Source organism: Acipenser ruthenus, chromosome 32, assembly GCF_902713425.1.
Source record: "Acipenser ruthenus chromosome 32, fAciRut3.2 maternal haplotype, whole genome shotgun sequence".
Taxonomy (NCBI): Eukaryota; Metazoa; Chordata; class Actinopteri; order Acipenseriformes; family Acipenseridae; genus Acipenser; species Acipenser ruthenus.
The window spans coordinates 13,162,138-13,188,464 of NC_081220.1; the positions used below are offsets into that span (position 1 = coordinate 13,162,138).

The 26,327-nt window shown below is 45.6% G+C and overlaps 3 protein-coding genes across 6 annotated transcripts in view; 1 reads left to right on the forward strand and 2 right to left on the reverse strand.

Moving 5' to 3' along the window:
- Nucleotides 1-264: 264 nt before the first annotated feature.
- Nucleotides 265-6,092, reverse strand: LOC131703157 (transmembrane protein 79-like). Its single transcript, XM_059006104.1, has 4 exons — nucleotides 5,977-6,092; nucleotides 3,859-4,585; nucleotides 3,216-3,429; nucleotides 265-2,106 (listed from the first exon to the last, which is right to left on the reverse strand). The coding sequence occupies exons 2-4, from the start codon at nucleotides 4,520-4,522 to the stop codon at nucleotides 1,914-1,916; spliced, it is 1,071 nt and encodes a 356-aa protein (XP_058862087.1). The 5' UTR covers nucleotides 4,523-4,585; nucleotides 5,977-6,092; the 3' UTR covers nucleotides 265-1,913.
- Nucleotides 6,093-6,990: 898 nt separating this feature from the next.
- Nucleotides 6,991-21,618, forward strand: LOC131703053 (protein misato homolog 1-like). 3 transcript variants are annotated; one of them, XM_059005902.1, is made up of 14 exons: nucleotides 6,991-7,175; nucleotides 8,565-8,700; nucleotides 9,822-9,891; nucleotides 11,036-11,111; nucleotides 12,835-12,895; nucleotides 13,788-13,932; nucleotides 14,619-14,736; nucleotides 15,083-15,217; nucleotides 17,275-17,427; nucleotides 18,629-18,760; nucleotides 19,553-19,737; nucleotides 20,183-20,287; nucleotides 20,375-20,490; nucleotides 20,583-21,618. In XM_059005902.1, exons 1-14 carry the CDS (start codon nucleotides 7,092-7,094, stop codon nucleotides 20,816-20,818), a joined length of 1,752 nt encoding a protein of 583 aa, XP_058861885.1. In that variant the 5' UTR covers nucleotides 6,991-7,091; the 3' UTR covers nucleotides 20,819-21,618. The 3 variants fall into 3 exon arrangements, with proteins under 3 accessions (XP_058861885.1, XP_058861883.1, XP_058861884.1); XM_059005900.1 differs by lacking the exon at nucleotides 6,991-7,175 and adding an exon at nucleotides 8,019-8,138; XM_059005901.1 differs by lacking the exon at nucleotides 6,991-7,175 and adding an exon at nucleotides 8,019-8,138 and having other exon boundaries at nucleotides 12,838-12,895.
- Nucleotides 21,619-21,776: 158 nt separating this feature from the next.
- Nucleotides 21,777-26,327, reverse strand: part of LOC131703052 (GON-4-like protein) — a 40,587-nt gene continuing 36,036 nt past the window's right edge. For both annotated transcript variants that reach the window (XM_059005899.1, XM_059005898.1), the window contains exons 30-31: nucleotides 25,156-25,258; nucleotides 21,777-22,724 (exon numbers count right to left, since the gene is read on the reverse strand). In XM_059005899.1, the coding sequence (XP_058861882.1) occupies nucleotides 22,602-22,724; nucleotides 25,156-25,258 (226 nt within the window). In that variant the 3' untranslated portion in view covers nucleotides 21,777-22,601. The remainder of the gene's footprint in view (nucleotides 22,725-25,155; nucleotides 25,259-26,327) is intronic.

Sequence of the window (26,327 nt, forward strand, 5' to 3'; positions counted from 1 at the left end):
TGATGGCAAGGGTCTGGTTTGGTGTGAACCGTGCTCTAGTTTAACTGATCTCCATCGGGATTGGCAATGGTACAAGCTTCAGCCCAACTGGAGAAAACTCACTTCATCAACCCCCCCCCCCCGTGGGGGGCATCAAGTGAACTAAATGTGTACGTGTAACCCAACGGTATTTACATCAAACAGCTTGCAAGAATTACAACAGCAAATCAAAGCACACATCCATACATTGAGGAATCTGTAGGCAGAATAAAAGAGACAATCACATCAGATCGTGGGTTTATTATCACACAAAAAAAAAGTACCTTCTTCATTTCTACATTAAAAATACGAATACAAAATAAATAGAGGATTCAAATGGAACCACAATAAATAGACAACCTTACACACACACACAAAAAAACGATAATGTTTGTACATTTGTAGATTGTACAGCTTTACAGTTGAATACAAAAAAAAAAAAATTAAATTATTCTTCAGTGTTTAAACTCAAGTAAAACAGCATCTGTTTTTACAGGCTTGTTCAATAAAAAACAAAAAATGTGATAACTAAAAAATGAGAGGTAAACCGAGGTCCTATTGTAAGTGGCTCTGCATAGTTCACCCCCTAGTCTCTGGAATCTCTCTGGATAAAAGCGTCTGCTAAATTACTAAATAATAATAATAAATGATTAAAGCCACACTATAAATGTATTTGTTCATTTCCGGTTATTCTTTTGCTGGGATGAACATGCTGCGCTACAGTGAGGCCTGCGTTTCTTCAGCAGCTTGAAGATTCTGCATCTGTCTGCATTGCTCTTGCAAGTGGATGCAGGAATATTTCTGTTCTGCTGCGCTCACCCAGTCCAGTGGAAAGCAGCTTCCAACAAAGTGATTCCCTGTTCAGCTAAAACTACCCAGGAGAATGGAAACAAACCACACCGCTAACAAAATTCAAACACAAACATATGAAAGAACCCACAAAGAAATGCAGCTCTTAGAAGTCAGAATATTGTTAGCAGTTCACGTTGTGTTTGTCGGATTACAACGTTGGTTTAACAGAGGCTTCACACATTTGGGACTAAAGATTGAAATGCGACTCTCTATTCTATCCTGTTGAGTGGCACTCACCTCAGGGATGGAAATAAGACTCACATTGCATAGCGGTTTGATCCAGTCCTGGTTTTTATTTCCACCCCTGCATGTAGTCCAGACTGATGCCATCTGACAAATGACAAAGGAGATGAACCAATCCAGTGGCACGTAAAACACACACTTTCGTGAAAACTAATTTGTCATCGAAATTAAATCTGTAACATTCTAGAACATACAAAAGCTGCATCTCCCCGTTACAGTTTATACGATTATATATATATTAATTAAATAAAAATAAAAGCACAAAAAAATAATAATCTGGTACCGCTTTATTCCAAACCACCGAAGGGGTCAAAAATCTTCTCAATTTATTCTGTGCTTCTGATCAAATCCATCTGGAGCAGAGATCTCCAAGCAGAGGAAAAATCTAATGAAACGGGTGTCAATCACACCTGATGCTTTCTTATTGGCTCAGGATAGCTCCGCCCCCCCTCGATCACAGCTGGTCAGAAACGACTCAGACTGAAAGCAATGAAGCCTGTTGTGTAACTGACAGGATTCATGGGGTTCCAAAGAAGAACCCCAGTCACCCTAAAAGCCGAGGGATTCATTATGCTATTTCGTGAGCCCCTGAAAAATTAACATGAGAAAGGAGCAAGCCTATTCATTCCTGTTAAATCACATACTAGTGCTGCGTTTAGAAATCCTAAAAGAAACTGAATTCAGTGCTCAATTCAGCGTCCAGTTGAAATGTTTGTCACCCATCTTCACTACCTTTCTTGCAGCATTTCTAATGATCCGACGAGGTCTGTGGTTTGGGTGCTGGTGCTGGCGGGGGGCGTTCAGCCCCAGAATCTTTGCTTGGGGGGCGAGGGGGTCGTGGTTACGGCCTCGGTAGCGAACAAGCCCCCCCCTTGCTGCACGAACATGAAGAAGATGTTTGCCCCCAGCATCGCCACGATAGGGAAGTAGGTGAGCCCGAACCCGAAGCTGCGGAAATTACTGCCAATGGCGAACGCCAGCCAGTAGATCAACCTGCAAAACACCATGCAAATAAAATAAGCAGCTTCGGGGAGAGCTGGGTTATGCTGCTTCAACACTGAGACTCCCATGCATAGCAGTTTCATCCATTCCAGGTTTTACTACGAGCTTGATTAGCCACAGTGTATAAGCAACAAGCTCATATGTATCTTATCACAGCAAGACCAGGAATAGACCAAACGACTGTGCAATGGGGGGGGGGTTATTTTTCTCCAAATCAATTCTCGCTGTCCCTTTAAATCCACTGTTCTGAAATCATGCCACAGGTAGGCAGGCTACTTACAAGCAAATTCCTGAGCCCGTCTTTTTAATTAACCTGGTGGTTTGCAGAACAGTGGGAATGAGACATGACTCGCTGTAGCAGACAGACAGACAGACAGGCAGGGTTCAGTGTGGACTGAAGCTTATTTCTCAATGCAGAGGGTCTGCTCTGCTTTAGAACACTTCACAGTACTGGGGTATAACCACACACAGGGTTGATGCCATCCAGGCAGAGGGGTTTGAACAGAACGAAGGCCCTTCTTTAGAGCATCTCACAGCCCCACCTGGAGGAGACTAACCTCTTCTTAGTGGACATTATTAAACACGTCCCAGCAGGAGCCTATTAGCAGCAGCCACACTTACTTCACTGTAGCTCTGCACTCAATGTCAACAGCAAACTATTGTAAGTGTTTAAACCACAGCTGGGTCTGCACAACACAGATTATGTACATTAAAATCAGTTTGTGGCTACCTCCGACCAAGCTGAGAGCATATTTTATGACATGCCAAGCAATACCACAGTTAACAGAAAGGGAGAAAAGCAGGTGTGAGTAATCAGGACTGGAAATGAGAAGCAACGCATAACCGTCATGCTCTGTGCGACAGCAGACGACCGCAAACTGCCTCCATACGTCGTTTTCTTAGATGTGCAATTGAGGTTGCATGTTTTATTTTTCTCCCTCAAGTTGAGCGTTGGAAATTTGAGGGTGTCTTAGATTCAAAGGAATGGCATTGGAATTGCAATGAACTAGGAACTGCACAGATACTATCTGAACGGAGCCCATGTCTGCTCTCAACTTGATCTGAAGAAGCCAGCGAACCCGCAGGAGAGCAGCCCTCACCGCGCCAGGCCGAAGAGCCCGCTGAGCAGGGGCACCAGCTTCAGGGTCTTGCTGTCCAGGTAGGTGGACAGCACGGCCAGGTTGAGGACAAACAGGACCAGCAGGCTGACCGACTGGTTGACGAAGCGCCGGTGAACCTCCACTTCCTGCTTCCTGTCCCCGAACGGATCCAGCGAGGACGAGCACAGCTGAGAGATCCCGTGCACTGCGATGCCTGGAGGGGAGGGGAACACACAGTGATGCAGAAGCATGGAGGTGAAGGGGGGGTGGAGGGATTTATTGACCCACTTATTCACATTGCTACATTACTACTCGAGATAGAGACAGGCAATGAGACAGACAGACAGCATGACACTCAGACACAATCCCTGAAAATCAGACAGACATAAGAAAGTTTACAAACGAGAGGAGGCTCCATTCAGCCCATCTTGCTCGTTTGGTTGTTAGTAGCTTATTGATCCCAGAATCTCAGCAAGCAGCTTCTTGAAGGTTCCCAGGGTGTCAGCTTCAACAACATTACTGGGGAGCTGGTTCCCTCACAATTTAAGACAGAAACACACAAGCCTGTCCCTTAAGTCAGACAGAAGAACACAGCCCAACAGACAAGGACAGACAGACAGACAGACAGACAGGGGTGGCTCACCCAGCACGATGGGCACAGTGGCGAAGGCGGCACAGCGCAGGGTGTAGATGACGGCCGAGGGGGCTCCTGAGAGGATGGGGGCATCGAAAGGGAGGAAGACAAACCCCCCGTAGAGCAAGAGGGGTGCGATGAGCAGCGCCCCGGCCAGGGAGGCAGTGGCCTTGAGGCTGGAGTAGCTGCAGCAGTCACAGCGGCCCCCGCAGCACCCGGACGGCTTCTGGTGGGGCAGGCTATCAGCCCCCTCAGGCCAGTCCTCGTACAGCCCGTGCAGGGGCTCCTTCTGCGGGGCCAGGAAGGGGTGAGCCTCCTCGATCTCGTACGCCTCAGCCTCCTTCCTCTTCCTCAGGCTGCACGGAGGCGTGACGATCTGAACGCTGGGGCTGAAGACCTGCGCGGCCACCTCCGGCATTTCATTCACTTCTTGTCCATCTTCCGTCTCCATTTCCCTCTCCGGCTTCTCTCCGGCGCCCTCTCCTGGCGTCGCCTGGGAGAGGCTGCCGGTGGCTAGCTTAGCGTCATCGCTGAGCCCCATGTGGGCTCTGCTGCCTTCGTTCTCCCCCGGCCTCTGAACTGGGGACCAGGCTCCCTCTCCCCCCGGTGTGGGGTCCTTGTTGGTTTGGGTGTTTGCTAGGAGCGAAGCCTGCTGCTCTGTCCTGGACAGCATGACAGTGTTTCAGTTTCTTTTTGTCTTCGTAGTTAGGATCAAAACGTGGAGAGACTGTTCTCACTTGAGAAAAAAAAAAAAAAGAACATTTTCAACACTCAGCAACACCGAGGCATGGCTTGATATTATTCAGGGATAGACTCCTGTTGCACAGCAGTGTCACCCATTCCAGGTTTTACTATGAGCTTGATTAGCCACGGTGCACAGGTAACAAACTCAGGTGTGTCTTATTAAACTCATAGTAAAAGAAGGAATGGAGCAAACTGCTATGCAATGAAAGTCTTATTCCCATCCCTATTATTAGCCAGGAGTGTGAGGTTAAATACATTGTTTCTGCCCTGAACCTGCACGAACATCCCACAGACTCATGGCATATTCATGCTGTGATGAGACCTGCAGTTAGTTAATTCTGTGTTAAGGTGCTTTGACAGGAGTTCAGGAAATGCTCTTAGTTCTAGTTCCCTGCCACAGATATGCATAATCTAGGCTAGATCAGCCTAGAAGCAAGAGCCAGCACCATCTAGTTAGCCACTTTGGATCAAGTTTCTCTTTGTGTTCTTGACAATAATCTATACCTAGATCTTTAGAAACTGTGCCTCCTATTGTTAGGAACAGGTATTCCTTCAGAAGGCACTGCTTGCATTGGCTCTGGCCTCTGAATGGCACATCTAATTGGAGAACAACTCTGCATGGAGGCAGGCAGACAGACAGGCAGACAGGCAGGCAGGCAGGCAGACAGAGACAGACAGGCAGGCAGGCAGGCAGACAGACAGACAGACAGGCAGGCAGGCAGGCAGGCAGGCAGGCAGACAGGCAGACAGACAGACAGGCAGACAGGCAGACAGGCAGGCAGACAGGTTTCAATGGGGGTCAAGCTTCTCTCCCTGGGGCTACAACTGCCTTTGAAGAATTCAAACAAACTGGTCTGTAAATACAGTGGTCAACAAGCATAGCCAAACTGAACCGAGACATTCCACTTCAACGGCACAAATAATGATATTTTCTTTTCGATGACATCATTGAATAGAGGTAATATATACATGTATATATATAACGACTTCCTGCTTTGTGTCCCATGCAAAAATATACCGCAACAGGTGTGCTGAGAAAGCCCGCCTCCTTTCATACGAGTCCATTTTGATTGATTGAATGGACTCACAAACTCAACTCTCATTGGTAGACTGGGCTGCTAATCAACAATACGTCTTAAAAAAAGTAGTTTCGATAGAAATATACAGAACATCAATAAAAATAACGTTTTACGAAAAGAAAAAATGTATCGCTTCTCCTATTGTTTCTAAAAAGACAGTACATAGTCAACATGAGAAAGCCTATACAGCGGACGCGAAAAACAATCACTAACGCATTATTAAAAATGTGTTTTAGCGAACACAAGCATTGCTTTGTAAAGCTCCAGTTTGTTTTAATAGTCGCATAAGTACTGGTTAACTTACCTTTTTAAAGGTCAGTTCTACTTTGCGTTTCCGAGTTTCTGTTTAGTGCGAAACTCGCTGACTCTGAGTCGACCAGGTGTGGCCAGGTGAGCTGAACGCGCAGGCTCGCGTTTAAAGGGGAGGAGTCGAGGTGCGTGTGCGTGTGCGTGTGCGTGTGCGTGTGTGTGTGTGTGTGCGTGTGCGTGTGCGTGTGCGTGTGCGTGTGCGTGTGCGTGTGTGTTTTAATACGACACAACAATAAGGGGCGGCGGATTACCGGACATAGAAGTTTTTTTGTGTGTGAAGTGCTTGAAAAAGGGTTCGCAAACCATTTGTTATCAAAACAGTGAATAACAACATGTTTTTTTAAATGTTTGTAATTATGTTTTGTATGTAATATGTAAATGTTGGATCTTAATCAAAAATAAATAAATGTATAAATAATTACCTTCTTTTTTATATTACGGAGTCAAAACTGTGATAGAGTTTATTAAATGGGTTTGAGTATTTCTAATGGATGATAAAATATTATGGTATTGAATATGTTTGTGTTTAAAATGGAAGAGTGAAGTTTGAGGAATAATAATAATAATAATAATAATAATAATAATAATAATAATAATAATAATAATAATAATAATAATGCAATTTCATTCACAGTGTAAGGACATAATACAGGCTTTCGTCTGTAGTGCGATTTTATAAATGTATGTAAAAATAATGTGATATCTTGTAAAAATTGTAAGTCGCCCTGGATAAGGTCGTCTGCTAAGAAATAAATAATAATAATAATATAATAAATGTTAAACGCTGTATAATTAATATTTAACAGACCAATTAGCGCAGATGTTTACCCGCAACACCTATAAACCAATCACAGGCACCCTCCTATTTTCTGCGCTCCAATCAGAAAGTTCGCCGCTGCACGTGTGGCCGCCTGGCGCGGTGCACCCGAACTTCCAGTGAACCACGAATCCAGCCAGCCAATCATAAAACAGCTTCGTGAGCAGCGGACCAATCTGCTATGGAAGCAGGAAACGAGGGGGCGGGGGTTGAAAGACGTGCGTTAGAGTGAGACTGTCTGATGGTGATTGCGGTGTTTTTGATAAAGTGAATTTTATCTGCATTCAGGAGGGATGGGGAGTGTGTGTCGGGAGGTAGTTACCCTGCAACTCGGTCATTACGCCAACTATGTGGGGATGCACTGGTGGAATCTACAGGCAAGTTACTAAACACGTAGTTCTTTAACTGGTTTGTGGGTTTCCTGTACAGTATTGATCTATAAGCATCGTTACAGAGTCCTGGATAAATACATCAGGGCAGAGAAGCAAACGCGAGAAAACAGTACACGTAATAAACACAGACTGGTATTATTATTATTATTATTATTATTATTATTTATTTCTTAGCAGACGCCCTTATCCAGGGCGACTTACAATCGCAAGCAAATACAAATACATTCAAGTGTTACAATATAAGTCATACAATAAGAACAAGAAATACAATAATTCTCAAGTGTGACAAACCACAATTCAATAATACAGCAGATAATAGTGAAAGTTACATCAGGATATGATTAAATAGTGATAGTTACAGCAGGATATGATTAAATACAAAGTACTACAGGTTGAACACTTGGCAGATTACAGTATTCTGAAGTACAGGATTAAATGCAGTAAAATAGGGGGCAGATAAGAGCAAAATAAAGCATATTTAAATGAAGGGTGATAGTGTCCCAGGATACAACAGAGGAGTTCTACAGGTGCTGTTTGAAGAGGTGAGTCTTAAGGAGGCGCCTTATTATTACTAGTCGTGGTTCTCAGGGTCCGCATAGTCCTCTTGTGTTCGATGTCTCTTTAGTTTTTAAGATGGTCCAGACTCCATAGTGACAGCAGACAAAAGGCATGTGCAGGAATGGGAATAAGACTCCTGTTGCATAGCATTTTCACCCATTCCAGGTTTTAATACGAGCTTGATGAGCCACGGTGTATAGGTAACAAGCTCAGGTGTGTGTTATTAAACTCAGAGTAAAACACAACATGGAACGGAGAATGATTGATAGCAAAAGACATTCCAGAATGAGAAAACGCCATTCGGACCACCTGACCTCACTCGCTGTGATGCAAGCGCGGTCCGTGAGTACTCGGGAGAGGGAAAACAAACCAACTAAAAAACCGAACCGGGTTAGTAGGGCAAATGAAACCTCTGAGAGTCTGTGGTTCCATTCTATTCTTGAAGGATCCAAGTCTCTGCTTCAACAACTCTAATTAAAAATAATGTGATATCTTGTAACAATTGTAAGTCGCCCTGGATAAGGGCGTCTGCTAAGAAATTAATAATAATAATAATAATAATAATAATAATATTCTAGGTGTGGTCGTACCAGTGCATTATATCATTTGAATATAACTTCTCTAGATTTGAATTCAGCTGTCTTGGCTATATAACCTTACATTACATTTGGAAAAGTGTGACCTTAAACTGTAATTGATCAATTATATGGTACAATTACAGTTACAAATACAATTACGAAGGTGTGCCAAGGTTTAATTACAGTTGTAAGTGCCCGAAGGTGTGGTATTGACTGTGGCTGTTTTGCTCCCCCTCAGGACGCGTCTCTGCGCTACGATGCGGACCCCCACAACCTCCCCAGCGAGGTCCGCAGCGATGCTCTCTTCAGGGAGGGGCTCACACAGTCCGGACAGACCACCTACACCCCCCGCCTCATCGCACTGGACCTCAAAGGTACCACTGCACGCAGAGCTGTCAGATTCCATTTCACTTCTTCTAAACATTTAAACTCTGAGCTCTTAATATCTCTAGAGGCAAGCACAGTCTCAGTCTGTTCATGGTGTAACAGTAAGTCAATATTTCAATAATATAGCTTCTTAAAGGTAACTCTGAACCCAGGACTGGATGCAGCAGGGATGGTGTGATCTCCAAGCTCTGGGTCCTGAAAAAAGAAACAAGGACCAGGGGTCACAAATGGAGATTAGATAAAGAGGCATTCAGAACAGAAAATAGGAGGCACTTTTTTTACACAGAGAATTGTGAGGGTCTGGAACCAACTCCCCAGTAATGTTGTTGAAGCTGACACCCTGGGATCCTTCAAGAAGCTGCTTGATGAGATTCTGGGATCAATAAGCTACTAACAAGCAAACGAGCAAGATGGGCCGAATGGCCTCCTGTCGTTTGTAAACCTTCTTATGTTCATAGTCATAGGCAATACAATTACAGGAATGTGCAACGGTTTGATCCATTCCTGGTTTTACTGCGAGTTTAATAAGACACACTGTGGCTAATCGAGCTGGTAGTAAAACCTGGAATGGGTGACATTGCTGTGCAATAGGCGTGTTACTGCTGCATCAATCTGAATTTGTTTGGTTTTGCATAAAGATATTTCACACCTTATGGTGACCGATCAGATTGATTTGATTGATTTTGCATTGGTGTAGCTCTGAATCTAACGCTTGATGAAGATGACTGTGAAGTAACTGCTTTGAAACACCTGCATGTGTAGCATGACACCCTGTCTGCGCACGTTAGTGCTGCATGAATCGATTATTCCACTGTTCAGAGGGTCGTTGCCGTTGACTGGGCTGATTTTAGCATTCAGAGTGAAACGAGTGAAGAAACAGCTGCTTGGGTTTGTGAGGATCGCTGCTTTTCTTCGCTTGTTTCACTTTGAATGGTCGATTAGCCCAATCAACACCAACGACCCTCACCTGTGTAGAGCTAATTCTGGATAGTGAGTTTGTGCTGCACTGATATACTTTTGTTGCAGGGATCTCAAGGTAGACCTGAATCTCTCTCTCTCTCTCTCTCTCTCTCTCTCTCTCTCTCTCTGTCTCTCTCGTGTCCCACAGGCAGCCTCAATACACTGAGACAGGAAGGCACCCTGTATGAGTTACACAGACAGGACAGCACCTTCACATGGTGAGTGACTCCAGACTGACTGAAGCATTCCTAAATCTATCTATCTATTACACTATAGAAGACATCACAATTTGTGGGATGGTTCAATGCTATGGAACTAATGCTGTCAGGAAACAAAAGGAATGTGAAATTATTTTCAAACTAGGCACTTTGGAGCCGTTTGGAATGAACATTCTATTCTGAGGTCATCATCATCATCATCATCATCATCATCATCAACATCATCATCATCATCATCAACATTCTGGAATTTTGTTTAAAAGACTACTTGTTTGTTTTTTATCAACTTCTTAAAGCACTGTTTTTTTCGTATTCAGCAGATGAAGGACTTGTAGTCTGAAACGTCCTGATAATTGATTTGTAATTAATTAGACCTTTTTAAGTACCTGAAATATCCTTTTCTCTTTTTTCTTATTGATCATTTTGGTACACAGCAGTTTCCTTTTTCTCAAACTATATATATATATATATATATATATATATATATATATATAAAAAAGGACGAAGGGTATATTTGCATCCTGAGCCATTCAAAAAAAATAATACCACAGTAGTGACGTCAAAAAGTGATAATTCCTCTCGAGGAAAATACCCACAGTACCTGTTTAATATCCTATGATGTACGTGTTCCTGTTGTGTTTTTTATGCTTACCAGGCTTGCTTATCGACTACCCAGCAAAATACATGCCACGAGGCTGATAGCGGGGAAGTATATCGCCGTCGCACAGGCTTCAGTGCAGTATGCAATGTGCAACGATAATATCCTTCCCCACAATACGTGTCACCATACCTGCGATAAGCTGCTTGTGTTATGCACAGCAAGATTCAATGATGGACTGTTAAGTTAAAAGACAAAATAAATTGGAGAGTAAGTATTCATACCAACAATAAAACACACTGACTTGAAGAACCCCTCGGTGAATTACAATGAGCTGTGCTTCTTGGACTTGTCACGATGCAAATGGTAATCAGTGAATCTAGAGGGAAGAATTATTACTGTATATAAAACTTAGATCCATCCATCCTTGGTTTTACTAAGAGTTTAACAGGACACGCTCATCAAGCTGGTATTAAAACCTGGAGCAGGTGAAACTGCTGTGCAGTAGGAGTCTTATTTCCGTCCCTGCTGCTGTCTTGTTTTCAGGGAGGGAGAGGTGATGACGCACGAAGAGGAGCCGGCTGTGAAGAACGTGTTCCTGCAGGACCTGGAACGGCTGGATGTGAGTACAGCAGCTGGGCAGCACAGACTCTCCTCTGAAAGATCGCTGCTTTCCTTACAGTGTGGAGAACAGCAATCCTCGCACACCCAAGCAGCTGTTTCTCCAGCGGTTTCACTTGAAATGTAAATTTAGCCCAATCAAACCCCTCGCCTGGTTGTCAGCACCTGATTTCTGTGGAGAGCTCGCTCCCAGTAATTGACGTCGGTTTGTGTGCAGCACTACTAGAGGTGATTGTGTAGGGCATCGGTACAGTATCCTCTCCAGCTGGGTTGTATCAGCTCGGTGTGCCACTGCGGGAATCCTGCAATCTTGAGACCGATCCCCCTCTTTTAAGAGATGTGGGTGCAATTCATGCAGTCTATTAAGAACCCACCCACATAAACGAAATACACAGGGCTCCAGCCTGCGGCTCAAATGGTCGCCAATGCGACAGCAAAACAATTTTTTTGGGGGGGTGGGTTACACACAAGAAATGCTGCCTCTCTCTTTAAAAACGTGTTAATATTTATGACGTCATAGATTTGTTACATTGTTTACCTTCAGAGTTTAAGGACTTCACTAATGTGCTGTTTCCCATATTACAGCTGTACACAATTAAAGGCGCGGTCACCAATTCCAGACACAACACTTGCAACATTATTCAAACATGCTGAGTTCATTGCAGTCATCAGCTGCACAGATTCACCATTCAGCAAACATTAGTTACTGTTTTGGGATCACTTTGTGTAACTCAATACACTCTTGGAGTGAGATGCCATTAACCAATTAAAAGTTCCATTCGAGGAATTTCTGGAACATTTTTAACTGGCATCTACCTGTTATTTAAATGATCTCTTAAACTATATTGTTAAGATAACTTAGTCTAATTTTGTTAACCGCAAAAGTTAAGTTCAATTAATTTGGCACCTAATGGGTTTATAAACCCTCCCGCAGTCTCTCTTGGTGTTTTATGTGGCGTCTCGCAGCTCTGGTGTGTGCAGAGTCACGTGACCCAACCGCCCAATCATCTGCTCCTTACAGATCTGCAGGGTTAAAGTGAGATATCTGCCCTATCTGCCCTAACCACCCTTCTTTGTATTCAATATATGGGTGTGTGTTTATTTTGTGTGCTTGTTTTATTATTTATTCATTAAGCAGGAGCCTTTATGTAAGCGACTTACACAGAAAAGGGGAGACTTGACCCTGGAGTTTTGATGAGGAAAACTAGCAAAAATGTTAGTAATGAGTTTTGCAGTTTAGAGTTAAACCACACGCCTCTTCTATGGCAGTGTGTAAAAGCAGATTTGGTAAAGACTGACGCTCTGTATAATGTTAAGATCCAGCCCAGCCGTATTGGCTCTGAGCCAGTAAGGGCAGCAGTGTGGAGTAGTGGTTAGGGCTCTGGACTCTTGACCGGAGGGTCGTGGGTTCAATCCCCAGTGGGGGACACTGCTGCTGTACCCTTGAGCAAGGTACTTTACCTAGATTGCTCCAGTAAAAACCCAACTGTTTGGGTAATTGTATGTAAAAATAATGTGATATCTTGTAACAATTGTAAGTTGCCCTGGATAAGGGCGTCTGCTAAGAAATAAATAATAATAATAAAGTAAGAGGTCTTCAGTTCAGTGTGGGCTGGCCAGTTGCTGGGCAACCCCCACGTTATATCATCCCCAAGATAGACTTGAATTAACATGGAGCATTTTTAACTGTACGATAAGTGAGCATGTGTTCTCTTTGTGTCCAGCAGGGGGAGGTGTTGGCAGAGGGAGAATTCAGCCAGCAGCAGCAGCGTGAACAGTACAGAGGTGAGAGAGGGAGAGGGGAGGATGCGGACAAACGAGCCCTTGTCTGTCGGGAGAGAAGGGTTATTAATACTGGTGGAATAGCAGCTCCTGCAGGCGCTGGCTCGAGACCTGAACCACATCCTAGCAAGTTAGATTAGGGAGTGCCTCATTGTGAAGTGATCGGGCTCTGCTGTGGGAGTGAAATAAAACTGCATTACTCCCTGGTCATATTACAGCTGAGCCGCTGTCTCCAGGTGTATTTGTTGCTAAAAGGCCCCCTGACGAAGCGTTACAAGAAGTATTTCAGAAATTGCACATGGAATATTTTTTCCTTACATGAACTCATTTGAAGGGTTCCCTGTCATCCCAGTACTGTGTGTAAGGATTGTATTATATACTGCATGTAAAGCAATCGTAAACGCGGTCCCCGAGTGGCGCATCCAGCTGGGAGCGCAGGATGAGTCACACAGCTTGGGCGGCACCAGTTCGCTGAACTTCGCTCGGGACCCTGAAGGGGGCGTCACATTGGCTCTGACGCTCCCGGGGTGAGGGATGGGAAACAGGCAGGGATTGCTTCTCCTCGTCGCGCAACAGCGACCCCTGCTGGCCAGACACGGAGCACATTCAGAGCGGATAAGAGGCAGGGCTGGTCTCTGTCCTCTGGGAGCCCGCCCACCTCTACTCTGGATTGTAAAAGCGATTCTGGTTTTAGGCTTGAGGACATTTCAGAATAATTAAAAAATAATAATCGGCCGCCTCAATTTAAAAAACAAAAAACAAAAAAACAAACATATGAAACATTCCCCATTTTAATAAAAAATAAAAGGTCCTCCCCCCCTTCTTTTTTTCTCCTCTCTCTCTCTCTCTCTCTCTCTCTCTCTCTCTCTCTCTCTCTCTCTCTCTCCCTGTCCAGGTGCAGAGGGCTCAGTGAATGCCAGTGTGGAGCGCACTCAGAAGCTGTTCTCTCTGGAGGGCAGTGTGAGGGTGTGGTCAGACTTCCTCAGGATCCACCTTCACCCCCGCTCCATCTCCGTCATTCACCAGTACAACCACGACGGGTCTGTCTGCCTACCTATGTGTCTGTCTGCCTGTCTGTCTCCCTATCTGTCTGCCTGCCTGCCTCCCTTCCTCCCTCCCTGCCTGTCTCCCTCCCTCCCTGCCTGTCTCCCTATCTGTCTGCCTGCCTGCCTCCCTTCCTCCCTCCCTGCCTGTCTCCCTCCCTCCCTGCCTGTCTTCCTATCTGCCTGCCTGCCTGCCTGCCTCCCTCCCTCCCTCCCTATCTATCTGCCTGCCTGCCTCCCTGCCTCCCTATCTGCCTGCCTGTCTGTCTCCCTCCGTCTGTCTGTCTGTCTCTCTGCCCCTGTCTACTAGAGATGTAACAATTAATCGATTTATTGATCACCATGGCTTTTATTTTGCAAGCTTCAATGAAATATTAATTGATGTTTCAGGTGTGTAATTCAGCTCCAAGTAAAACCAGGAAGGGTTCAGTCTGCTATGCAATGGGAGTCTTGCTTCCATCCCTGTCCCTGACTGTAACATCAACGACGGCTGATTGTTCCGGGAATGGACTCCTATTGCATAGCGGTTTCATCCATTCCAGGTCTTAATACAAGCTTAGCCACAGTGTGGAGGTAACAAGCTCACGTGTATCTTATTAAACTCCTAGTAAAACCAGAAAGGGTTCAAACTGCTATGCAGTGGGAGTGTTATTACCATCCCTGTCCCTATGCTCCTCTTGCAGGGAGACGAACCGCATGGAGGCGTTTGGCCAGGGGGAGGCGCTGCTGAGGGAGCCCCTGTTTCTGGAGGAGTTGGAGGACCGGCTGCACTTCTTTGTGGAGGAATGTGACTACCTGCAGGTAAACACTGCCGCCTGCCACCAGGGGGCGAGAGAGACACAGGCGGACGTGGACTCGCAGACACACTCACACACACACACACAGAGTGAAAGTGCTTTCGCATATGGTTGTAATTGCTTATCCTGTATATTAAGTCTTAAATTAAATAAATCTGTAAAGGTTTTTAGTGTGTGTTGACCCCCTCTGTGTGTGTGTTGACCCCCTCTGTGTGTGTGTTGACCCCCTCTGTGTGTGTGTTGACCCCCTCTGTGTGTGTATTGACCCCCTCTGTGTGTGTGCATTGACCCCCTCGCTGTGTGCATTGACCCCCTCGCTGTGTGCATTGACCGCCTCGTTGTCTTGGCAGGGATTCCAGGTGCTGTGTGACCTGCAGGACGGGTTCTCTGGCCTGGGCTCTGGAGTCACAGAGCTGCTGCACGATGAGTATAGGGGGAGAGGAGTCTTCACCTGGGGGCTGGGACCCATCACACACTCTGACACTGTGAGTGAGAGAGACCCACCACACACCCCGACCCTGAGAGTGAGAGAGACCCACCACACACCCCGACCCTGAGAGTGAGAGAGACCCACCACACACCCCGACCCTGAGAGTGAGAGCGAGAGACCCACCACACACCCCGACCCTGAGAGCAAGAGAGACCCACCACACACCCCGACCCTGAGAGTGAGAGAGACCCACCACACACCCCGACCCTGAGAGTGAGAGCGAGAGACCCACCACACACCCCGACCCTGAGAGTGAGAGCGAGAGACCCACCACACACCCCGACCCTGAGAGTGAGAGCGAGAGACCCACCACACACCCCGACCCTGAGAGTGAGAGCGAGAGACCCACCACACACCCCGACCCTGAGAGCAAGAGACCCTCACCACACACCCCGACCCTGAGAGCAAGAGACCCTCACCACACACCCCGACCCTGAGAGCGAGAAACCCACCGCACACCCCGACCCTGAGAGCGAGAGAGACCCACCACACACCCCGACCCTGAGAACAAGAGACCCTCACCACACACCCCGACCCTGAGAGCGAGACCCTCACCACACACCCCGACCCTGAGAGCGAGAGACCCTCACCACACACCCCGACCCTGAGAGCAAGAGACCCTCACCACACACCCCGACCCTGAGAGCAAGAGACCCTCACCACACACCCCGACCCTGAGAGCGAGAAACCCACCGCACACCCCGACCCTGAGAGCGAGAGAGACCCACCACACACCCCGACCCTGAGAGCGAGAGAGACCCACCACACACCCCGACCCTGAGAGCGAGACCCTCACCACACACCCCGACCCTGAGAGCGAGACCCTCACCACACACCCCGACCCTGACAGCGAGAGAGACCCACCACACACCCCGACCCTGAGAGCGAGAGACCCACCGCACACCCCGACCACACACCCCGACCCTGAGAGCGAGAGACCCACCACACACCCCGACCCTGAGAGCGAGAGACCCACCACACACCCCGACCCTGAGAGCGAGAGACCCCCACCACACACCCCGACCCTGAGAGTGAGAGAGACCCACCACACACCCCGACCCTGAGAGCGAGACCCTCACCACACACCCCGACCCTGAGAGCGAGAGACCCTCACCACACACCCCGACCCTGAGAGCGAGAGAGACCCGCCACACACCCCGACCCTGAGAGCAAGAGACCCGCCACACACCCCGACCCTGAGAGCGAGAGACCCCCACCACACACCCCGACCCTGAGAGCGAGACCCTCACCACACACCCCGACCCTGAGAGCGAGACCCTCACCACACACCCCGACCCTGAGAGCGAGAGACCCTCACCACACACCCCGACCCTGAGAGCGAGAGAGACCCGCCACACACCCCGACCCTGAGAGCAAGAGAGACCCGCCACACACCCCGACCCTGAGAGCAAGAGACCCTCACCACACACCCCGACCCTGACAGCGAGAGAGACCCACCACACACCCCGACCCTGAGAGAGGGGCATAGTATGTGTGTGGTCCAGAGTCCTGTGTCGGAGGTGTGGTTGTTGTGTAGTGATTGTGTGTGTGTGTAATAGGGCTGTCACTTAAGACTCCAAATAGCAATCGATTATTGGGCACACAATATAATAATTTATTGCATGTTGTTTGCCAGGAATACAAGCCTGTCATCCTGCTCTGGATTCAAGACCGCTTTTCTATTTACATCGAATACACAGAGGGGCGTGTACTTGCAAAGCATTTTCAAATCTGATTCGCTGGTAGGACGGGACCAGCAAATCAGATGCTAGTTAACACAAGCAGGAAGAGAAGAGCACGCCCACTGCTTGTCTGGCAGAAATACTGTAAACAGCAAGGCAGCTCGATGCAGTTTCATTGATGAACTTAAATAATGTTATTAATTATCCAGTATTTATATCGATGTATATGATGAGGAATGAAATCGATTGGAAAAACTGACTTTCGATTTAATCATAGCAGCCCTAGTGTGTGTTGATTGTGTGTGTGTGTGTGTGTGTGTGTTGATTGCGTCTGTGTAGTGTGTGCAGCGATTGTGTTTCTCTGTTTCAGAGCCCTGTAAAAGATGTGTTTCACTTGCTGAACTCCGTCCTGGGTGTGGTCAGCCTGTCCAATCACAGCTCTCTCTTCTGCCCGCTGTCCCTGAGGGGGGGGCTGGGGCGCAGACCGCCCCCCCACATCACCTTCCCTCACCTGCAGTACGACGTGAGTCACCAGACAGTCATGAACCATGTGCAAAACTACTAGCAGTACAGAGACCTGCAAATACGAGTGTCTGTAACTGTGTGTTCTCTGTGCACATTACAAATATGAATCTGTACAGTAGACCTATACATTATAGTACTGTAGTAAAATCAAATGAATACCTAGCACACACACTTTTTTCTTAGCCTCTAGCTACAAAACAAATCCTGCTGCTGCATTGTACAGTAATGTGTACAATGTGAAAGTGTTGTACGCATCACACACATGGGAGGAGTCACGCGCAAAAAACACTGTCCTATATTAATAGATGTATCCCCCCAACTCAACACCGCACGACCACCATGACAGTAAAAATAGACACGATGAAGCGTTCTTACCTTTGTATAAGTTAGTGATCAGCAGATGTGTCAGCCGCACGAAGAGCACAGCGTGTGGTTTTCACTAACTACTGTGCAGAATAATTTAATGTCTTTCTATGGGTAAATATGGGGACTTTCTTCCTGAACTTGTAATTCTCGTCCCCGTCTTGCGTTTCGAACCACAGAGTCCATCAGTAATTCTGAAAGCGCCTCGCCCTTTCCCCAGCTGGTCTCAGTTAGTTTTATTGCCCTGTTTTATAATCGTGTTCTTCTTTGTAGTGGTTCGGTAGCTGCTTGTATCTGTTCTTCTGTTTTATTTTTTTCAGTGTGTCTCTTTTGGATCATGCAATTCAGAGTCCTAGTGTCAGACTTATTGGCTATTACTGGGGGACATAGGTTGTGTTCACCATATCTGAATATTATTATTATTATTTATTTCTTAGCAGACGCCCTTATCCTGGGCGACTTACAATTGTTACAAGATATCACATTATTTTTACATACAATTACCCATTTATACAGTTGGGTTTTTACTGGAGCAATCTAGGTAAAGTACCTTGCTCAAGGGTACAGCAGCAATGTCCACCACCTGGGATTGAACCCACGACCCTCCAGTCAAGAGTCCAGAGCCCTAACCACTACTCCACACTGCTGCCCAATACACAGAATAATCTGTATCAGCCAGGGACTGCTGTGTTCCTATGTTAGATACATTAACTAGTCTGCAGTATTGAAAGAGTTAAGGACACATGCCTACACACTGATAGACACACAGACAGGCAGTGACACGCACACACACACAGGATTGTATTGCATTTAACCCCTCGCTCCCCTCTCCCCAGCCCTCCCTGTGGTATCACAGCAGTGCTGTACTGGCCACAGCTCTGGACACGCTGACCCTGCCCTACCGCACCCTGAAGGACAGCGCCACCATGGGGCAGCTGGCAGACGTGTTCGCCGTGTCGGGCAGGAAGGTAAGGATCGGGGGTACTGGGGGCAGACTGGGAACCAGTGAGGATTGTATGCAGGCTGAGACTCCACTTCTACCCTGATAAGACACAGCTGGATTAGTCTGGAGCATTTTACAGCAGCAGACCTGTTTCAGGATCTTGATACATTATAAGCTACTGTAATTAAACTGTATGTACAAAAATCAGTGTCTAATTTTAAATACCCACTAAAGTACAAATGTGTGGACTAAAAGGGGCTGTCTGACGGATGGTTTTTGAGCATGGAAATAAGACTCCTACTGCATAGCGGTTTCACACATTCCAGGTTTTAAAATGAGCCTGATTAGCCCCAGTGTGTACAGGTAATAAGCTCAGGTGTGTCTTATTAAACTCATAGTAAAATCAGGAATGGATCAAACTGCTATGCAATGGGAGCCTTATTTCCATCCCTGATAATGTCTCACTGAGCTCCACAATGTCTCTCTTGTGTTGGAGGTAGAGTATCCCATTCAATGCTCTTGAAAAGACTGCAGGGGGTGCTCTTCGGTAGAAGCAAGTACAGCAAAATGCAGCAAAGTGTTTAAAATCCTGCATGTTTCCTGAGTGCAAACACATTGAAGCCGTGTCTCAGTGCACTTTGTTTTCCCTCTCTCTGTTTTTAAAATGTCTTTGCTAATATTGCAGCTGTATAGTTTTAATGAACAACTTCTTTTTATATTCTTTAATTTAGATAACATAACTGGCAAAAACCAAGCCACCGACGCGGTCATCTCATTAACAATCACCCCTTCAGTTACTGCTTCGTTCTTGCATCAGGTGGTGACAGCGTCTGGCGCGGTCCCCTTTCCCATGATGCTCGGCGACTGTCTCCCGAACGCGCTCGCTGGGTTCGGCGAGGCGTTGCCGTGGAAACCGCTGTCAGCCTGCGGGGAGCAGAGTGACGGGCGGTGCTTCGCCCAATCGGTGTCCCTGAGAGGAGTAGAGGGGCAGAGCCTGGTCAGGTGAGTGCAGGGGGCTGTCGTTTTTTTACTCTGATCCAATTCATGTCTTCACACGCATGAAGGTATCAATATCGAACCAACGGGCTTCACCTGGTGTTCCAGTTCAGTGGTTCTGCAGAGTCATTCCAGTCTACTGCCATCTGAGAAATCCTGTGTTTCAATGTCATTTTATTCCACGTTTTTGGAATAGAGGTAAATGTCAAAAGTCAGCAGTTTCGCCCTAATCCGAAATTGATTAGGATATAGGTAACAAGCTCAGCTGTGTCTTTTACTGAGTCTTCTTACCATCCCTGCACAAGGGAGAAATATGATTCGCCAGTATTGCAGAATTCCAGATGTCAGCTGCTGTCTCACAAGGACAGCTTTGAGGAGCACTGCTGTTCCTGATCCAGCCTGGTGATTGTGTTGTCTGCTCCTCTCTAACCCTGTCCCTGTCCCTCTCCAGTCAGTTGGCCCCTGGGACCCAGCCCCCTTCTCCCCTGCACTGCTACGGCTCTGGAGAGGACGTGCTGACAGCCTACCTGCAGGAGCGGTACCCCGGCACACCCAGGTAAAGAATGCACACACTCCCTCCCTGGTAAGAGTGAGCACACTTCAGTGTACCGTGGTGATCCCCTGTGTTTCCCCTGGTCTGCAGCGTGGTGCACCTGGTTCAGAGCCCCTGCAAACTGATGACCCCCTTCCCTCAGATCTTCACCCCCGCCCTGGGCAAGCATGGCTTCCTGGAGTCCAACCCACGACCAGCCAGCACCCGTGAGTCTGTGTCTCTCTCTCTCTCTCTCCTCTCTCGTTCACTGTAGCCCGTCCCCTTCCTCTCCTCACACTGTCTCTCTCTGTCTCCCCAGCGGTGGACAGTGTCCCTGTCCTCACTTGTCTCCAGTCCTCCCCTCTCCTGCACCGCTGTCTCTCTGAGCTGCACTCGGAGGTCAGCGCTCTGGATCTGCGGAGGTTCTGCAGCTTCCTGTCCGCTGGCACCGAGCTCGATGACCTCCGGGAGGCGCTGCAATACCTCAAGGCACTGGCCCAGCACTATAAGATGAACTCTGACCTCGACGCCTCGTCTGAGGAGGAATCGGACTGAGGAACCCATCATCTGCACTCCAAGAACAGGATAGGGACCTGAAATAACTGAAGGAGCTGGGCTGCACTTTGGATTAAGGCTGTAGACTTGTTAAATTCAGTAAAGAAGCAGCTGGACTGGAATGGACCGAGCACCACTGGCTTAGAAAAACCTTGAACTCCCAGTGCTGCAAGGGGAGACCCAGTCATGAGGACTGGGAGCTCAGAACCAAATAAACAAATGCATTGCGGTCAAGGGGAGGGTCTGGTTTCATTGCATTTTTTTCCTAGGACTCTGTCTTGTGCTCTTTTTTTTAATGGATTCATTTTCAAGTTAAACTGCAGAGGTTCCTCATCCACACTACCTAAAAATAAATCTATCCTCCAGAACTTTGAACACTCAATACTGCTGAATTCAGAAACGCTGAAAGAAACGTAATAGATTCGATGTTGAATGTTTCGACTGAATTCAAGTTTCTTTTAGTATTTCTAAATCCCTAAATAATGCACGTCGAACAGGAGTTCGCAAAACCATTTTCATAACGTGACAGTCGTGGATTAATCCGGGTCAGATGTTAAAAGAATCCTGTGTTCACGAGTTTCAATAAAATCCGATTCTGAATTATCAGTCACATCCCTACCGGAACGTAGTTACAACAGCTACACTTAGGAATGTCGCAAAAATTCAGTGACACAGAATTCTAAACCACGACAGATCAAATTATGTCAATAATCAGCTTTAATGACTTACAGTACATTTCTAAGAGTTCAGTGGCTCCCTCTGATCAAGTTGAGGGTGTGCTTTCTCTCGCACTCTTTGTATGACAGGCCTGACACAGCAAAGAGGGCGCGAGAAACACACTCTCCATTAGAGGGAGCCCTGAACATTTAGAAACACACAGTATCATTATTTTTTTTTTAAACGTAACATTCTCCCCAACATTTCATGTGTTTGTGTTAACTAAAAATATATATATATATAATGTTTTTTTTTTATTTATAAAAATGACAAAGGAGAACAGAAAACAGTGACACGTGGGAACATGGAACACTTTAAAACTGTACATTTCGTTTCCTCTCTACTATTTACAAACTTACATTCCTCAGTCTTCCAAAAGCAATATCTATTTTTTCACACCAAAAAGAATCATGGATCTAAATAAGCATTTAAACAAAAAAAAGGTCTCTTCCCTAATTAATGCTGTCGAGTATTTGGTTGACCATTTCTTTCCTTATTTCCCTGTAACTTCAAAAGCACAGTAAGAAAAACTGTAATCCCAGCCTGTCCAAAACCATCAATACAACACACTCCTGCAAATTAACGTGGGCATGAAGGTTGTGTAGCATCAACAGGCAAAGTCCAGGCAGTGTGACCCGGGCACTCGGGTTCTGCTTGTCCTTTAGGATCGGCACTGTTAGTTTATTAAATTCCTTGTCAGTAGCGGAGCAATCGGCTCTGGTTCCGGTCCAGTTTATTTGTACAGTATGCTACCAGCTCTGCGGTTCAGCCAAGTTCTTTAAATCGGTAGCTGTCAGCTATACTGTGGGTCAGTACACAGAGCTATAGGCAGTACCATTGTGTATCAGTCCAGTAACTGACAGCTGCTCAGAGTTGCTGGTTCCGCTCTGGGTCGGGTCAGGTCTGGTTCTGTGCTTCAGTCCAGCTCCTCATCAGTGTCTGATAGCTGTTCCGAGTTACTGGTTCCTCTCTGGGTCAGGTCTGGTTCTGTGCTTCAGTCCAGTGGCTGACAGCTATTCAGAATTGCTCGTTCACCTCTGGGTCGGGCCAGATCAGGCTGTGCGCTTCAGTCCAGTTCCTCATCAGTCAGCTGTTCTGAGAGGCCGGCGCCCTCCTCCTCTTCCTCCGAGCTGTAGTGCTGCGCCCCCGTGTGGAAGAGAAGCATCAGCTCCCGAAACCGAGCAGACACCTGCAGGGGGACACGGGACAGGACGGTCAGACCCGGTGTGGGGAATGGGTATAATTATTAATACAATTCCTTTCTTTAATATATGTGGGTCTGTGACGATCACAATTCCAACACTATTTCTAAACTCCAGTCTGTGAGGGTCTAGTTTTCACACCTTACCAGACTCGAGACGTTCTGTGAAGATTTATCACCTCCTAGAAGCCTTGACGTGAGTAGATTCAAATCTGGTGAAGACTGGTTTATCAACCAGTGTCCAGAACCCCTACTGAGAGGGTCAGCTCGTCGAGATGAAACTTTAAACAAAATGCTGAGTTTTATCAAAACAGATGGGACTTTGTTTACAAAAGGAACACAGTAAATGTGGATTCGGATGCCATACAAGGTGCAGGGTTACACAAGGAGTGTACTTCCCCCAGTGGATCAAGTGAGTAGGTGCATGGGGAAGTGCTAGAACAAATGGCAATTGGACAAAGCAAATGCAATTGTTTGTGCTTGTAAAGTGACTATGAAACATCTACACTGCTTGTAAAGTGACTGATACACAGACACTGCTTGTAAAGTGACTATGAAACATCTTTGAAACATCTACACTGCTTGTAAATTGACTATGAAACATCTACACTGCTTGTAAAGTGACTGAAACGTCTACACTGCTTGTAAATTGACTATGAAACATCTACACTGCTTGTAAAGTGACTATGAAACATCTTTGAAACATCTACACTGCTTGTAAAGTGACTATGAAGCATCTACATTGCTTGTAAATTGACTATGAAACATCTACACTGCTTGTAAAGTGACTATGAAACATCTTTGAAACATCTACACTGCTTGTAAATTGACTATGAAACATCTACACTGCTTGTAAAGTGACTATGAAGCATCTACAATGCTTGTAAAGTGACTGAAACATCTTTGAAACATCTACACTGCTTGTAAATGGACTATGAAACATCTACACTGCTTGTAAAGTGACTATGAAGCATCTACATTGCTTGTAAATTGACTATGAAACATCTACACTGCTTGTAAAGTGACTATGAAACATCTTTGAAACATCTACACTGCTTGTAAATTGACTATGAAACATCTACACTGCTTGTAAAGTGACTATGAAACATCACTGCTTGTAAAGTGACTATGAAACATCTTTGAAACATCTACACTGCTTGTAAATTGACTATGAAACATCTACACTGCTTGTAAAGTGACTATGAAACATCTACACTGCTTGTAAAGTGACTATGAAACATCTTTGAAACATCTACACTGCTTGTAAATTGACTATGAAGCATCTACACTGCTTGTAAAGTGACTATGAAACATCTTTGAAACATCTACACTGCTTGTAAAGTGACTATGAAACATCTACACTGCTTGTAGATTGACTATGAAACATCTACACTGCTTGTAAAGTGACTATGAAACATCTACACTGCTTGTAAAGTGACTATGAAACATCTACACTTCTTGTAAAGTGACTATGAAGCATCTACACTGCTTGTAAAGTGACTATGAAACATCTTTGAAACATCTACACTGCTTGTAAAGTGACTATGAAACATCTTTGAAACATCTACACTGCTTGTAAAGTGACTATGAAACATCTACACTGCTTGTAAAGTGACTATGAAACATCTACACTGCTTGTAGATTGACTATGAAACATCTACACTGCTTGTAAAGTGACTATGAAACATCTACACTGCTTGTAAATTGACTATGAAACATCTACACTGCCTAAATTATAGTAGAATGATGTGCACAATTTAACTAGCTAGATCACGTTTAAGATACCAGCGGTTATATGGTTTTAAATAGCTCTGAATAGAGATTGTTGTGGATTTATTTGAAGATGACCGATGCGATGTGATTAGTTTAACGTACTTTAATTTCTATATGCCAATCAGTTGAAATATTATGGGCTAAATGAGTTTAGCAAAGAAGTGGACTTTGATACTATGAAGATCAGTTTGAACTCTTCATTTTTGTAAACATTTTTAAATTTCTTAATAAATACAAAGTTTTCTATTCTTAATTGATTCCATTTGTGTCTGTTTATGCACTTTTGTCAAGTACTTTGAATAAACCCTGAAAATATATTGTTAGTGTTTATATTAAGAACTTTGAATAGATCCGGAAAGTATCAATAAAAATCTAGTTTTAGCAGTTATGTAAAGAACCTTTGAATTCAGCTAATGTATTAATATGAAAAAAAAAAATAATAGAAATATGAAATATGAATGCGGTCAACCACAAACGACAAATCCAAAATTCACGACTTCAGAAACGCTCAGGCAGAACTCCCAGGTACAAACTATAAGAAACAAAGTCAAGTGACCAACACTGTAGCCGGGGCCTCTTCAGAGCTCACTGAAACGTTTGCCTGCTTGACTTGAAATTTTCTACAGTCTTGAAGTCCTGCTCTCACCTCATTGGGCGTCTTGTTGCCGAGCTGCCCGGAGATAGCCTGGAAGGTGCTCTGATTGGCTCCCTGCCGCTGACAGGTAGTCAGGATGACCCGGTCTGCTTCCCTACAGAGGGAGAGGGAGAGAAGGAATGATCGTCCTTACACCCCATTGACACTGTTATGGCAGGTGTTTCTAATTGTATCTGCATTCCACAGCTTCATTATTACAACAGAAGAAAATTTGTGAACGAGGAGGAGGCCATTCAGCTCAGAGTGTCCGGTTCCTACCAGCTGATTGATCTCAAAACTTTGTCAAGTTGGGTCTTAATTCTTCTCTGTTCCAGGCTGAATAAATTCAGTTCCTTAAACCTTCACAGCGGCCAGTTGCATTAAATATTTCAAGTTACATTTCCCCTTAAGTGTTCCTTTGAGGGTGCTGCAGAAACCAGCTTAACACGAGAACCACCACGGCCGTCATTTTGACAGTTTGAGGTTTTCAAATTGAAATTACTCTGCGTGTGTAGCAGCAGTGTGGAGTTGTGGTTAGGGCTCTGGACTCTTGACCGGTGGGTTGTGGGTTCAATCCCCAGTGGGGGACACTGCTGTTGTACCCTTAAGCAAGGTACTTTACCTAGATTGCTCCAGTAAAAACCCAACTGTATAAATGGGTAATTGTATGTAAAAATAATGTGATATGTGAAATAATGTATAATGTGATATGTTGTAACAATTGTAAGTCGCCCTGGATAAGGGCGTCTGCTAAGAAATAAATAAAGAAATAAATAATAATAAAAATCTGAAAGTTATGCGGTTGTCCACGTATGACTTTTACTAAATACACGTATTAAATACCCTGACGACGTCGGAAAGGCAGGATCACGAAAATAAGGAAGTTATAATCCCTCCCACTGAGAATCGCCAAAGCAGTCACTTTGACTGCCTTTTACAATACATGTTTTTATTTTGAATATAACCTACAATATTCTATTTTTTTAATATATACAAGCCTGTTGTTATCTCTACTGGACCTGGCAGCCATCAATTCCTTCGTTTTGTACAAGAATGCACCAGGGAAAATACGAGTAGGAGAGATTTCATCTTGAAGCTAGCCACAGTGCTTCGGCAGAAACATTTCGATCAGAAAACTGCAAAGCTGCCGCAGCTCAGCCTGGATTCAGTGCTGCACCGAGTGG